General features: G+C 42.6%; 1 protein-coding gene across 1 annotated transcript in view; it reads left to right on the top strand.

Annotated features, from left to right (window-relative positions):
* The window catches only part of LOC106586133 (nidogen-1), an 86,082-nt gene that overhangs the window by 43,605 nt on the left and 27,741 nt on the right, over window positions 1-14,736 (top strand). Inside the window, exon 11 of the mRNA XM_014173026.3 lies at window positions 156-299. Within this exon, the coding sequence (XP_014028501.2) occupies window positions 156-299 (144 nt within the window). The remainder of the gene's footprint in view (window positions 1-155; window positions 300-14,736) is intronic.

Raw genomic sequence — 14,736 nt, 5'->3', positions numbered from 1 at the left:
CTGTTTTTTCTTTAGTCTATCAAACACTCTACCGAGAAATTTCTCACATTTGTTACTCCTTTTTATAGTTTTAGTTTCATCAAACAAAGGATTCGGGATTTCTGTCTCCACCAAGTCTAAAATCTGCCTCTCCCTTTCCCCCCTATCCTTTGTAGAAGTGGACCGTCCCATAGACCACTGCCAGAGGGGTACCAATAACTGCGACATCCCAGAGAGGGCACGTTGTAGCTACACGGGGGCGTCTGCCTATATCTGCTCCTGTCTGTCCGGCTTCGTGGGTGATGGTTATACTTGCCAGGGTAGGGTGGCACTTAAACGTGTGTGTGCGTGTGTGTGTGCGTGTGTTTTTTTAACTATTCTTGTGGGGACCAGAAGTCCAAAACAAAAATTTGACCGACTGGGGATTTTGTTGGTCCCCACAAGGTCAAATGCTATTTCTAGGCGGTTTAGGGTTAAGGTTAGAATTAGTGTTAGGGTTAGAATTAGGGTTAGGTTTACATGCTGACCAAACCACTCGCGCGTGTGTTGATTTTGTACCCCCACACACGATCAGGACAGGCAGGTTGAAATATCAAAACAAACTCTGAACTAATTATATTAATTTGGGGACAGGTCGAAAAGCATTAAATGTTATGGCAATTTAGCTAGCTTGCTGTTGCTAGCTCATTTGTCCTGGGATATAAACATTGGGTTGTTATTTTACCTGAAATGCACAAGGTCCTCAACTCCGACAATTAATCCACAGATAAAACGGTAAACCGAATTAGTTTCTCGTCATCTCTCCTCTTTCCTTTCCTATTATTATTTTGGACTAAATATGGCGGTTGGCAACCAACTTTACAGTATTACTACAACCTTCCGGAGTGTGGACCTAAGTTCACCTTTCAATCACTCACGTGGGTATATGCTCCTAAAAACCTATGAGGAGATGGGAGAGGCCGACTTGCAGCGTGATGAGCGTCACCAATAGAACCGATTTCTACTGTAGCGCATGGCCACACAGACGCTCGCTGACACCCGCGAGCAGTGTGGGTGCAATGATTGAATAACATATATGTGTACATTTATTTTGCAACGCTCGCGCACGCGACGCATCTGGTCTGGTCAGCATGTTAGGGTTAGGGGTTAAGGAAAATAGGATTTTGAATGGGACTGAATTGTGTGTCCCCACAAGGTTAGTTGTACAAGTGTGTGCGTGCTGTGTGTATGTGCGTGCACGCACATGGTGTTTTCTGAGGTTGAAGCACTTTTTAAAATCTTTACTAATGAAATGACTTTAATGATCTGAACTCACTCACAGCAACAATATTTATTTGTCATCAGGTGATATGTCTAGACCATTTTTACATGTTTTATTTATTTGTTATAATTCTTTTAGGGGGTAAATAATATTGCAGATTGATTGTAGCTTCCATCAACGTTATTGTCTGCATTATTTCCAATCCCCCATATATTTTTTTTGTAAATATATGTCCAGTTGAAATCGGAAGTTTACATACACCTTAGCCAAGTACATTTAAACTCAGTTTTTCACAATTCCTGACATTTAATCCTAGTAAGAATTCCCTGTCTTAGGTCAGTTAGGATCACCACTTTATTTTAAGAATGTGAAATGTCAGAATAATAGTAGAGAGAATGATTTATTTCAGCTTTGGTTTCTTTCATCACTTCCCAGTGGGTCAGAAGTTTACATACACTCAATTAGTATTTGGTAGCGTTGCCTTTAAATTGTTTAACTTGGGTCAAACGTTTGGGGTAGCCTTCCACAAGCTTCCCACAATAAGTTTGGTGAATTGTGGCCCATTCCTCCTGACAGAGCTGGTGTAACTGAGTCAGGTTTGTAGGCCTCCTTGCTCGCACACGCTTTTTCAGTTCTGCCCACAAATTTTCTATGGGATTGAGGTCAAGGCTTTGTGATGACCACTCCAATACCTTGACTTTGTTGTCCTTAAGCCATTTTGCCACAACTTTGGAAGTATGCTTGGGGTCATTGTCCATTTGGAAGACCCATTTGCGACCAAGCTTTAATTTCCTGACTGATGTCTTGAGATGTTGCTTTAATATATCCACATATTTTTCTTTCCTCATGATGTCAGCTATTGTGTGAAATGCACCAGTCCCTCCTGTAGCAAAGCACCCCCACAACATGATGATGCCACCCCCGTGCTTCACGGTTGGGGTGGTGTTCTTCGGCTTGCAAGCCTCCCCATTTTTCCTCCAAACATAACGATGGTCATTATGGCCAACAGTTCTATTTTTGTTTCATCAGACCAGAGGACATTTCTCCAAAAAGTACAATCTTTATCCCCATGTGCAGTTGCAAACCGTAGTCTGGCTTTTTTATGGTGGTTTTGGAGCAGTGGCTTCTTCCTTGCTGAGCGGCCTTTCAGGTTATATCGATATAGGCCTCGTTTTATTGTGGATATAGATACTTTTGTACCTGTTTCCGCCAGCATCTTCACAAGGTCCTTTGCTGTTGTTCTGGGATTGATTTGCACCAAAGTACATTAATCTCTAGGAGACAGAACGCGTCTCCTTCCTGAGCGGTATGATGGCTGCGTGGTCCCATGGTGTTTATATTTGCGTACTACTGTTTGTACAGATTAACGTGGTACCTTCAGGCGTTTGGAAATTGCTCTCAAGGATGAACCAGACTTGTGGAGGTCTACATTTTTTTTCCTGAAGTCTTGGCTGATTTATTTTGATTTTCCCATGATGTCAAGCAAAGAGGCACTGAGTTCGAAGGTAGGACTTGAAATACATCTACAGGTACACCTCCAATTGACTCAAATTATGTCAATTAGCCTATCAGAAGCTTCTAAAGCTATGACTTCATTTTCTGGAATTTTCCAAGCTGTTTAAAGGCACAGTCAACTTAGTGTATGTAAACTTCTGACCCACTGGAATTGTGATACAGTGAATTATAAGTGAAATAATCTGTCTGTAAACAATTGTTGGAAAAATTACTTGTGTCATGCATAAAGTAGATGTCCTAACCGACTTGCCAAAACTATAGTTTGTTAACAAGAAATTTGTGGAGTGGTTGAAAACAAGTTTTCATGACTCCAACCTAAGTGTATGTAAACTTCCGACTTCAACTGTATTTATACACATACATACATACACACATACATATAAATATACATGCATATACATATACATACGTACACACACATATACAGTACCATGCATGGTTTTTCTTTATTTTTACTATCTTTTACATTGTAGATAGTAGTGAAGACATCAGAAATATGAAATAACACATATCGAATCATGTAGTAACCAAAAAAGTGTTAGACAAATCAAAATACTTTTTATATTTAATATTCTTCAAAGTAGCTACCTTTTGCCTTGATGACAGCCCTGCACACTCTTGGCATTCTCTCAACCAGCTTCATGAGGTTGTCACCTGGAATGCATTTCAATTAACATGTGTGCCTTGTTAAAAGTTAATTTGTGGAATTTCTTTCCTTCTTAATGCGTTTGAGCCAATCAGTTGTGTTGTGACAAGGTAGGGTTGGCATACAGAAGATAGCCCTATTTGGTAAAAGACCAAGTTCATATTATGGCAAGAACAGCACAAATAAGCAAAGAGAAATAACAGTCCATTATTACTTTAAGACATGAAGGTTAGTCAATGAGAACCGCCACAGGAAAGGAAGACCCAGAGTTACCTATGCTGCAGGGGATAAGTTCATTAGAGTTACCAGCCTCAGAAATTGCATCCCAAATAAACGCTTCACAGAGTTCAAGTAACAGACACATCTCAACATCAACTGTTAAGAGGTGACTGTGTGAATCAGGCCTTCATGGTCGAATTGCTATAAAGAAACCACTACCAAAGGTCATCAATAATAAGAAGAGATTTGCTTGGGCCAAGAAACTCGAGCAATGGACATTAGACCGGTGGAAATTTGGGAATTTTGGTTCCAACCGTTGTGTCTTTGTGAGACGAAGAGTAGGTGAACGGATGATCTCCGTATGTGTGGTTCCCACCATGAAGCATGGAGGAGGAGGTGTGATGGTGTGGGGGTGCTTTGCTGGTGACAATGTTGGTGATTTATTTAGAATTCAAGGCACACTTAACCAGCATGGCTACCACAGCATTCTGCAGTGAAGCTAGTTGAGAGAATGCCAAGAGTGTGCAAAGCTGTCATCAAGGCAAAGGGTGGCTGCTTTGAAGAATCTCAAATGTATAATATATTGTCACATATACTCCGTCTCTGGCACTTGAGGTCGCCAGGCTGTCCTTATTACGCACACCTGTCACCATCATTACGTGCATCAGCACCTCATCAGACTCACCTGGACTCAATCACCTGCCTGATTACCTTCCCTATATATGTCACTCCCCTTGGTTCTTTCCCTAGGCGTCATTGTTTCTGTCCGTTGTTTCATGTCTGTACGCTACTCGTGTTTCTTGTTTTGTTCTATGTATTATTTCTTATTAAATTCACTCCCTGAACTTGCTTCCCGACTCCCAGCGTAGACGTTACTGAATAGCGCTTCACCAAAGGGAAGTATTTTTTGTTTTTTGTTAGTGTAGGTGACGTCGGGTCCGGGTGCCGCTACCGGAGCAACCGGGGATGCCTCAGCTGGCTCTTCAGGCTTCCATGCCTCAGCCGGCTCGTCATGTTTACAAGACTCGGTTGCCCCAGCAAGTGTCCATTGCCGAGTCTACCGAGGATGCCTCAGCTAGCTCGTCAGGCTCCAATGCCTCAGCTGGCGCGACAGGCTCCCAAAACTTGGTTTGCTCAGCAGGCTTCCATGCCTCAGCTGGCTCGTCATGTTTACAAGACTCGGTTGCCCCAGCAAGTGTCCATTGCCGAGTCTACCGAGGATGCCTCAGCTAGCTCGTCAGGCTCCAATGCCTCAGCTGGTGCGACAGGCTCCCAAAACTTGGTTTGCTCAGCAGGCTCCCATGCCTCAGCCGGCTCGTCAGGCTCCCATGCCTCAGCCGGCTCGTCAGGCTCCCATGCCTCAGCCGGCTCGTCAGGCTCCCATGCCTCAGCCGGCTCGACAGGCTCCCATGCCTCAGCCGGCTCGACAGGCTCCAATGCCTCAGCTGGCGCGACAGGCTCCCAAAACTTGGTTTGCTCAGCAGGCTGCCATGCCTCAGCCGGCTTGACAAGCTCCCATGCCTCAGCCGGCTCGACAGGTTCCCACACCTCAGCAGAAGGTCCCCGGGATCATCCCTCTGGTCGGTGTCCTGCGGCTGGAGCCGCGCGTCAGGGAGGGGGTACTGTCACGTATACTCCCTCTCCGGCACTTGAGGTCACCAGGCTGCTCATTATTAAGCACACCTCTCACCATCGTTGTGCACATCAGCGCCTCATCAGACTCACTTGGACTGCCTGATTACCTTCCGTATATATGTCACTCCCGTTGTTTCATGTCTGTACGCTACTCGTGTTTCTTGTTTTGTTCTATGTATTATTATTAAATTTCTTGCTTCCCGACTCAGTGTACACGTTACATATATTTTGATTTGTTTAACACTTTTTTGGTTACTACATGATTCCATATGTGTTATTTTATGTCTTGTAGATGTAGAAAATAGTAAAAATAAAGAAAAACCCTTGAATGAGTATGTGTCCAAATCTTTGACTGGGGGGTCAAAATCAAAAGTAACAGTCAGTATCTGGTGTGGCCACCAGCTTCATTAAGTACTGCAGTGCATCTCCTCCTCCAGGACTGTACCAGTAATGCCACTTCTTGCTGTGAGATGTTACCCCACTCTTCCACCAAGGCACCTGCAAGTTCCTGGACATTTCTGGGGGGAATTGCCCTAGCCCTCACCCTCCGATCCAACAGGTCCCAGACATGCTCAACGGGATTGAGATTTGGGCTCTTCACTGGCCATGGCAGAACACTGACAATCCTGTCTTGCAGGAAATCACGCACAGAACGAGCAGTATGGCTGGTGGCATTGTCATGCTGGAGGGTTACGTCAGGATGAGCCTGCAGAAAGGGTACCACATGAGGGAGTAGGATGTCTTCCCTGTAACGCACAGTATTGAGATTGCCTGCAATGACAACAAGCTCAGTCCGATGATGCTGGGACACACCGCCCCAGACCATGACGGACCCTCCACCTCCAAATCGATCCCGCTCCTGAGTACAGGCCTCGGTGTAACGCTAATTCCTTAGACGATAAACGTGAATCCGACCATCACCCCTGGTGAGACAAAACCACCACTTGTCAGTGAAGAGCACTTTTTGTCAGTCCTGTGACATGTCTTTGGCATCATTAAAGTGAAGACTGTTATTTTATCAAATCAATTCTCTGTAATTATTATTACGTGATTAAACTAATCATGTAAATGTAATTAACTAGGAAGTTAAGGCTAATCTTCAAATCTACCGATTTATTCTGAAATATTATTCTACCGGAACACATGATTAGAGCATTTTACTAGTTGTATTTTAGTTGAACCTACACATGGCAAGGCATGACTATTTTTTATTTTTTTTGCCAATTGTTTGAGGTGGAAGTCCACTGGACTTCTTCCATGACCAGTGTGGTACACCTCAGTAATATCTTAGATGTGTCTAGGGGCCTGTCTGCTCCTCATTGTTCTCATAGGGGAGTTTACAACTCCCCTATGAAGCTCATCATGGGTCTGGGCTACTATTCCCCCCCTTTGTGTCTCGGGACCCCCCCACCAGCGGGTGATGCTTGCGTCCCACCCCTGTTTCACCCTATCAACAGCAGGTGAAATATCAAGGGCACCAAATTTGAAAACAATTAAATGTCATAATTCAAATTTCTCAAACATACAACTATCTTACACCCTTTGAAAGATAAACATCTCCTTAATCTAACCACGTTGTCCGATTTCAAAAAGGCTTTACGGCGAAAGCATAAAGTTAGATTATGTTAGGACAGTACATTTAAGAGTACACTGTGTGTAATGTTTTGTTAATGCAAAGACAGGCGTCACCAAAAGCAGAAAACCAGCTAAAATGATGCACTAACCTTTGACAATCTTCATCAGATGACACTCCTAGGACATTATGTTAGACAATACATGCATTTTTTGTTCTATCAAGTTCATATTTATATCCAAAACAGCGTTTTACAATGGCGTTGATGTTGAGAAAATATTTTCCCTCCAATACCGCCAGTCAATCAGCACAACAAATTAAATAATTACTATTCGAAAACATTGGTAAAATATTATATTGTCATTCAAAGAATTATAGATTAACATCTCGTGAACGCAACCGCATTGCCAGATTTAAAAATAACTTTACTGGGAAATCACACTTTGCAATAATCTGAGTACTGCGCTCAGAAAAATAGGCTTGGCGATACAGACTAGGCGCCATGTTGGAGAGATCTAAAATCAAAAATACTATGTAAATATTCCCTTACCTTTGATTATCTTCATCAGAAGGCACTTCCAGGAATCCCAGGTCCATAACAAATGTAGTTCTGTTTGAAAAAGCTCATAATTTATGTCCAAAAAGCTCTGTGTTGTTAGCGTGTCCTGTAGGCTACTCAAAAACATGAACGACGCCCGCCGGACTTGTCTTCACCAAAGAGGGGGAAAAAAATATTTACGTTCGTTCAAACATGTCAAACGTTGTATAGCATAAATCATTAGGGCCTTTTTCAATCAGAACTTCAATAATATTCAAGGCGGACGATTGCATTCTCTTTTAAAACGTATTGGAACGAGAGTACCCAAACATGCACTCGCGCGCCAGAACAGTATAGGCCATCCGCTTATGACCAACGTTCCAAGTCTCTTGTTCGGTCAGTTTTCACAGTAGAAGACTCAAACCACTTTGTAAAGACTGGTGACATCTAGTGGATGGCGTAGGAAGTGCTCAATGATTAATAAGTCCCTGTGTGTTTCAATGGCATAGGCTTAAAAGTAATTCAACACATCAGATATCCACATCCTGTCAGAATTTTTCTCACGGTTTTGACTGCCATATGAGTTCTGTTATACTTACAGACACCATTCAAACAGTTTTAGAAAATTCAGAGTGTTTTCTATCCAAATCTGTTAATATTATGCATATCCTAGCTTCTGAGTTGGTGTAGGAGGCAGTTAAAAATGGGCACATATTTTTTTCAAAATTCTCAACACTGCCCCCTAGCCCCAACAGGTTAATCTCAACTACCGTATTCCACGACTGCAAGTTGCTCATTCACAGAGACAGCTGGCTCAAAATCATGAAAACAATGGTCAATCAGGTTGACTGATGGAATGTGTTGAGATATCGTACTATCTCCTTGGATCGGATTCTGCACCAAGAGGTTTCTAAACATCTTTTTCCCAAGGGGTGCTTTCGACAGATACCCCTTGTGAATGACTGCTTTGCAGCTAGCGTTAGGGGAAGACAGTGTGACCAGTGGAGAAGGCACTGTGGCCTGTGACCATACCTGGTTGGTTTTCCAATCCATCAGTGGGAGTAACCGATCCATCAAGTCTGCCCCAAGTAGCAGGGGTACAGATTCAAGGCTGGTAATATACACAGGGTGAATGATCGATATGTCTTGGAAGTGTAGTTAAGGCATGACTCTCAATGTGAGAGGTGAGGTAGTCTGAGTGACCCCTCAAAGTGTAGTATTGCATCGTTCCACTTTTAACCCCTGTTTAGTTGGTTTCAAAGCCCTTTTGAGATCATTGAACAGTGTTTGAGAGATGAGCGATATTGTCGCACCCGAATCAATTAGTGCATGACAAGTCAAGCAATCCTCCAGGACTGTTTCCAGGTAAGGGCGTTTAGATTCGTGTTTAATGGACATATTCCCCACAAAGTGGAGTGGTCGGTCGCAACGACATGATGTGCCATTTCTGTTCAAGGTGGAAGCAGTTCGACTTTTCAGATTTTGAGTGGGCTTGGCTTTAACGAAGCGTTTTACCTTTTTCTTCACAACCTTTGTATCAGAGTCTATAGACAAAGCCCATGGGCTTGTTTCTTGATCAAGCGGGTCCTGGATAGGGTCTTGAGTGAGAGCGGGAGAAATTTGAATTTTAACGTCCTTGCTATTGTTGTTAATTCCTGCGGACCTGGTGTCCGGTAATTCCCCGTATAGTCCTTGTGACTTATCTTTTACCCTTTTCTCAAATTTTTCTTGCTTTAGTTCTTCACGTAGTGGAACTTCTGGAGAACATTGGTCTACGTTTTGATCGTCCTTCAACCCTTTGTTACCCTTGTGCTCTGACACTTTGTGTGGGTTGGGTGCTGGAAAGTAGGGAACAGGTTGATTGTAGCGGTAGTCATTTTGATGGCGACGTACTTTACAGTTATTTCGACTACGGAGAATCGTGGTTTCGTGGTAGAAAACATTGTTGTGCGTCATCTCTCAACGCTCCAATACCTGATAATGCACCCTCTAACTGGAGTGAGTGCTCCTGGTCAACCTTCAAAACCGAGTGGTCAGGGCTCTTAGTGTTGTGAACTTTTGATGCCTCAAAAGCTGTGCTTGTAAGCTCTCTGAGTTGTAAGATAGGCAAGCCAACGTGGGCTGCAGTGCCCAAGTAGGTAATGAAAGTGAGATACATGTTCGACAGAAACATTTGTTTGAATGGTAACAGCTCTTCCGTTCCTGTTTCAGTGAGTAGGCAAAAGTAAGCTGAACGAAGCCTATGATAGTAAGGTTGTGGGTGTTCGTTCCGAGCTTGTTTGACGGTGTTAGCCAGTGAGCTATCGTGTTTGCGAGTCGCAGAACCACTGAATTCTAATTTCAAAGCCGTGGCAAGTTTAGCGTAGTCATTTAGCACATGTTGCTGTTTTAGACGAATGAACCTCATCGTGTCTATTCGACGTTCGCTTCAACAGGTAAACCCTGTCAGAATCCGTAGCGTTAGGGTAGCCATCCAATGCGTCCTCTACGTCAGCTATGAACGTCTCAGTATCATTTGACTGACCTGGAATGGGTTCAAAGGTGGAGAAATTCTTGACGAGTTTGTCAAGGTATTCCGTGCCAAGCGGGCAGAGAGGGTTGGCTTCATCCTGTGGGGAAATTGGGGCCGAAAGGCCAAGAGGAGAAGACAAGCTTTGGCTTTGTTGGCCAAGAGGCGCCATATTACTCAGTGCTGAATGGCCAAGGGGAGAAGACAGAGGGACACATGAGGGAGGCAAAGTCTGAAACCTATCGTCTTTACTCCTGTGAGTACAGGGCTCCGGTTGCTTGGATGGGTAGTCATGCTGTAGAGCGTGACCATTCTGGACTTCCTCCAGATGGTACCTTAGGATGGTATTCTGCTGCATTGCAGAGTCCACTTGAGCGCTTAGAGTACTGATTTTGGACACGTGAGTGTCGCACTTGCTCCTTTCGGTCTCAAACTTATCTGTCATGGTTTGCAGATTGAGGTCTTGAGTACGGAGCGAGAGATTCACTGAGGAGATTTCCTCCGCTTTTAGAAATCAATATTTCCATCTTCATCACCTGTGTTCTCTCATCATTCATTTCATCAGCGACTTCAATGAGTTCTGCTGAGTTGTCATCCAACTTAGTCATTGTGTTCATTAACTGATCGTCTTTGGTCTGCAGCATTTTGAGTAGAACCGTGTTACTTTGAGTAACGTTCAACAAAACTGCATGTTATCAAGTTGAGCGCGCCTGTTTGTAGATAACTCGTCAGATTTATCTAGTTTGGCGTAGTTTTGGCTAAATTGAGTTGTTCCTGTAGAGGCCGATTTTGTCGAAGAGTTTGTGCTTGTTCATCGTCATAAGTTTTTGCAATTACATTTAACCTCTCTGGTATAAGTGGGACGGTAGCGTCCCACCTCAACAACAGCCAGAGAAATTGCAGGGCGCCAAATTCAAAACAACAGAAATCCCACAATTAAAATTAAATTCCTCTAACATACAAGTATTATACACCATTTTAAAAGATAAACTTCTTGTTAATCCAACCACAGTGTCCAATTTCAAAAAGGCTTTACGGCGAAAGCACACCATACGATTATGTTAGGTCAGCGCCTAGTCACAGAAAACCATACAGCCATTTTCCAGCCAAGGAGAGGGCTCACAAAAGTCAGAAATAGCGATGAAATTAATCACTAACCTTTTGATCTTCATCAGATGGCACTCACAGTACTTCATGTTACACAATAAATGTTTCTTTTGTTCGATAAAATCCCTCTTTATGTCCAAAAACCTCAGTTGAAATTGGCGCGTTATGTTCAGTAATCATTGTCTCAAACAAACATCTGGTGAAATTTCAGAGAGCCACATCAAATTACAGAAATACTCATCATAAACATTGATGAAAGATACAAGTTTTATACATAGGATTAAAGATAAACGTCTTGTTAATCCAGCCGCTGTGTCAGATTTCAAAAAGGCTTTACGGTGAAAGCACACCATACAATTATGTTAGGTCAGCGCCTATCCACAGAAAACCATACAGCCATTTTCCAACCAACTAGAGGTGTCACAAAAGTCAGAAATAGCGTTCAAATTAATCACTTACCTTTTGATGATCTTCATCTGGTGGCACTCCCAGAACTCCATGTTACACAGTTGCCGAACAGATCTATCCTCTAATTTCTAACCTTACTGGCTCTATGCCCTTGCTCTAGAAATTAATATTGAACGACAGAAATCGTACCGTTTGGCCTAACGGACTAAATCTGGAATTTACAACTCATTGCTCTGACGCTAACGACATACGACCAGAGGCGCTCCCAAAATAGCTTGTTCAAATGGAAACACACACACACACACACACACAATTTGTATACCAAGCAGTCTGTTTGCACAATTGATATATATATATATATATATATAATTCAACAACAAAGTCCAATTCTATCTTAGATGCCTCAAACGGGTCACCATATATGTCGTGTCTTTGGCATCATTGAAGTGAAGACTGTTATTTTATCAAATCAATTCTCTGAAATTATTATTACGTGATTAAACTAATCATGTAAATGTAATTAACTAGGAAGTCGGGGCACCAAGGAAAATCTTCAGATTACAAAGTTATAATTTTCCTAATATAACTAAATAATCACAGAAATGCATAAACAAACAAACAGTAGAAATGGTTACAAGGAAATTATAGGGGAGGTTCCCTAGTGGGCTAAGCCGATATGACGGCTTGGCGGACAAAGGCAAGTGGGTGTGGACTGAGAAGGGCGGGAAAGACTAAAATGAGTCACTACACAGTTGATAATTATATTAATTGAAATGCTAACCCTTTGCACGAACGCTCACTCATTCGGGAATAATTGCAATCAATATATATTTACGCTCAGTGTGTCGTCGTGATCTCTGTTGGAATTGTCTGTCTTTCTGTTGGAAAGTTCATCCAAGCGTCTCTATGCTTCCCTGGAGTCTTTCGTGGTTAGAATGGATACTTCAGAGTACCATTCAGAAATGTTCTTATAGCATAGATTTTTCGGCGGTTGTCGGTCTTCGCATGTCAGGTTGACATAATTTCTAGCAGTATCGAAGATTTGCTTTTATTCTGTCGGGATCGATAGTCTCAGAGTTTAACCATTTCCGCCCGTGTAGCCAATGTTCCACATGGTATGGTTAGGAATTCACAACCATTATAACCTTAGCTTATACTGAGGTTTTTGTTGTCTCTACTTAACCTTCGCCCCCTCAGCTGACCAAGGTACGCGTGGTCTGAAGAGGATATGTTCAGGTGGGGGTTTTATTCGGAACAGATAGAAAAAGGGCTGTCCCATGAGCCAGATCATGTCTGTGCTCATCAGGGTGAGCCAATGACTTAGTTAAACTTTAAAGGGAATACAATTCTCTCACATTAACATCATTACATCATTTCACAAATAGTTTCATCTTTACTCATTCATTTTATACAGTAATTAGACTCAAACCTCATAATGGAGACACCTGTATAAACAGAGTTAGGGTAATGTGTCTGTATTGTCTTTCATGAGGTCACAAACATGAAACAAAACGGACCGGGTCGTAGCTGGCTTCTCCACCGACCATTTACACATTCTCCAAAACATGGATATTGTTCAGTTCTCAAGTTCTGTGATGTAGAAGAAGTTCCTTTGTTCTACTGTGAAACTCTTTCTGCATGGCCAGGAGGAGAGAGTCTCCTCCAGGAATTTACATCCTGAGATAACAGAACCTGGGTGTAGGAGGGAGAGAGGGTGAAGCCACTCGCTATACCCAAAGAGGGCCACGTCATGACACCTGTCTGGTTCAGCGATGGTGGGTTTGTGCCCATGGACGACGTTGTTGCCAGGGATGTCTGGTGAGGACTTGCCTTACAACAGGCCTACAAGCCCTCAGTCCAGCCCCTCTCAGCCTATTTCAGACAGTTTGAGCACTGATGGAGAGATTGTGCGTTCCTGGTGTAACTCGGGCAGTTGTTGTTGCCATCCTGTACCTGTGCCGCAGGTGTGATGTTCGGATGTACCGATCCTGTGCAGGTGCTGTTACATGTGGTCTGCCACTGCGAGGACGATCAGCTGTCCATCCTGTCTCCCTGTAGCACTGTCTTAGGCGTCTCATAGTCTGGACATTGCAATTTATTGCCTTGGCCACATCTGCAGTCCTCATGCCTCCTTGCAGCATGCCTAAGGCACGTTGACGCAGATGAGCAGGGACCCTGCGCATCTTTCTTTTGGTGTTTTTCAGAGACCGTAGAAAGGCCTCTTTAGTGTCCTAACTTTTCATAACTGTGACCTTAATTGCCTACCGTCTGTAAGCTGTTAGTGTTTTAACGACCGTTCCACAGGTGCATGTTCATTAATTGTTTATGGTTCATTGAACAAGCATGGGAAACAGTGTTTAGAACACTATGTCAGTGTTCTGGCACAGCCAGAAGAGGACTGGTCACCCCTCATAGCCTGGTTCCTCTCTAGGTTTCTTCCTAGGTTCTGGCCTTTCTAGGGAGTTTTTCCTAGCCACCGTGCTTCTACACCTGCATTGCTTGCTGTTTGGGGTTTTAGGCTGGGTTTCTGTACAGCACTTTGTGACATCAGCTGATGAAAGAAGGGCTTTATAAATACATTTGATTGATTGATTGATTTAAACCCTTTACAATGAAGATCTGTGAAGTTATTTGTATTTTTACGAATTAGCTTTGAAAGTCATGGCCCTGAAAAGGGGACGTTTCTTTTTTTCCTGAGTTTAGTACGCTTATCATAATTTTGTTGTAATCCAGAGGTCAATAAAAAGTATCTAGATCCTCTATGAGGCTGTGGAGTGATCCAAATTGTGGATTTAAAAGAGAACATGAATCATCAGCGTACAATGACACCTTTGTTTTTAAGCCCTGGATTTCTAACACCTTGATATTATTGTTGGATCTGATTTTAACAGCTAACATTTCAATGTCAATAATAAATAGATATGCTGATAGTGGACAACCGAGTTCTACTCTTCTTGACAGTTTAAAACTTTTTGAGAAGTAGCCATTATTTACTATTTTACACCTAGGTTTACTGTACATAACCTTAACCCTGTTTTAATAAGAGATTCTCCAAAATTGAAATATTCCAGGCATTTATATAAAAACTCCTTTTCAAAGTCAGCTTTGAATACCAGGCCTGGTTTCCCAGATATTTCATAGTGTTCTATTGTTTCCAGTACTTGTCTTAAATTATCTCCAATGTATCGTCTATGTAAAAAAAACCTGTCTGATTAGGATTAATTATAATCCGACAATACCTTTTTAATTCTATGCGCTATGCATTTTGCCCCAGAATTTGCATCACTGAAGTGTAAGAGGCCTCCAATTTTTTAAATGGACTGGATCTTTATATTTACCACTTGGA

Source organism: Salmo salar, chromosome 02, assembly GCF_965601325.2.
Source record: "Salmo salar chromosome 02, fSalSal1, whole genome shotgun sequence".
Lineage (NCBI taxonomy): Eukaryota > Metazoa > Chordata > Actinopteri > Salmoniformes > Salmonidae > Salmo > Salmo salar.
Note: the sequence above shows the minus strand (reverse complement) of the source record. Positions and strands in the feature narration are given on the sequence as shown.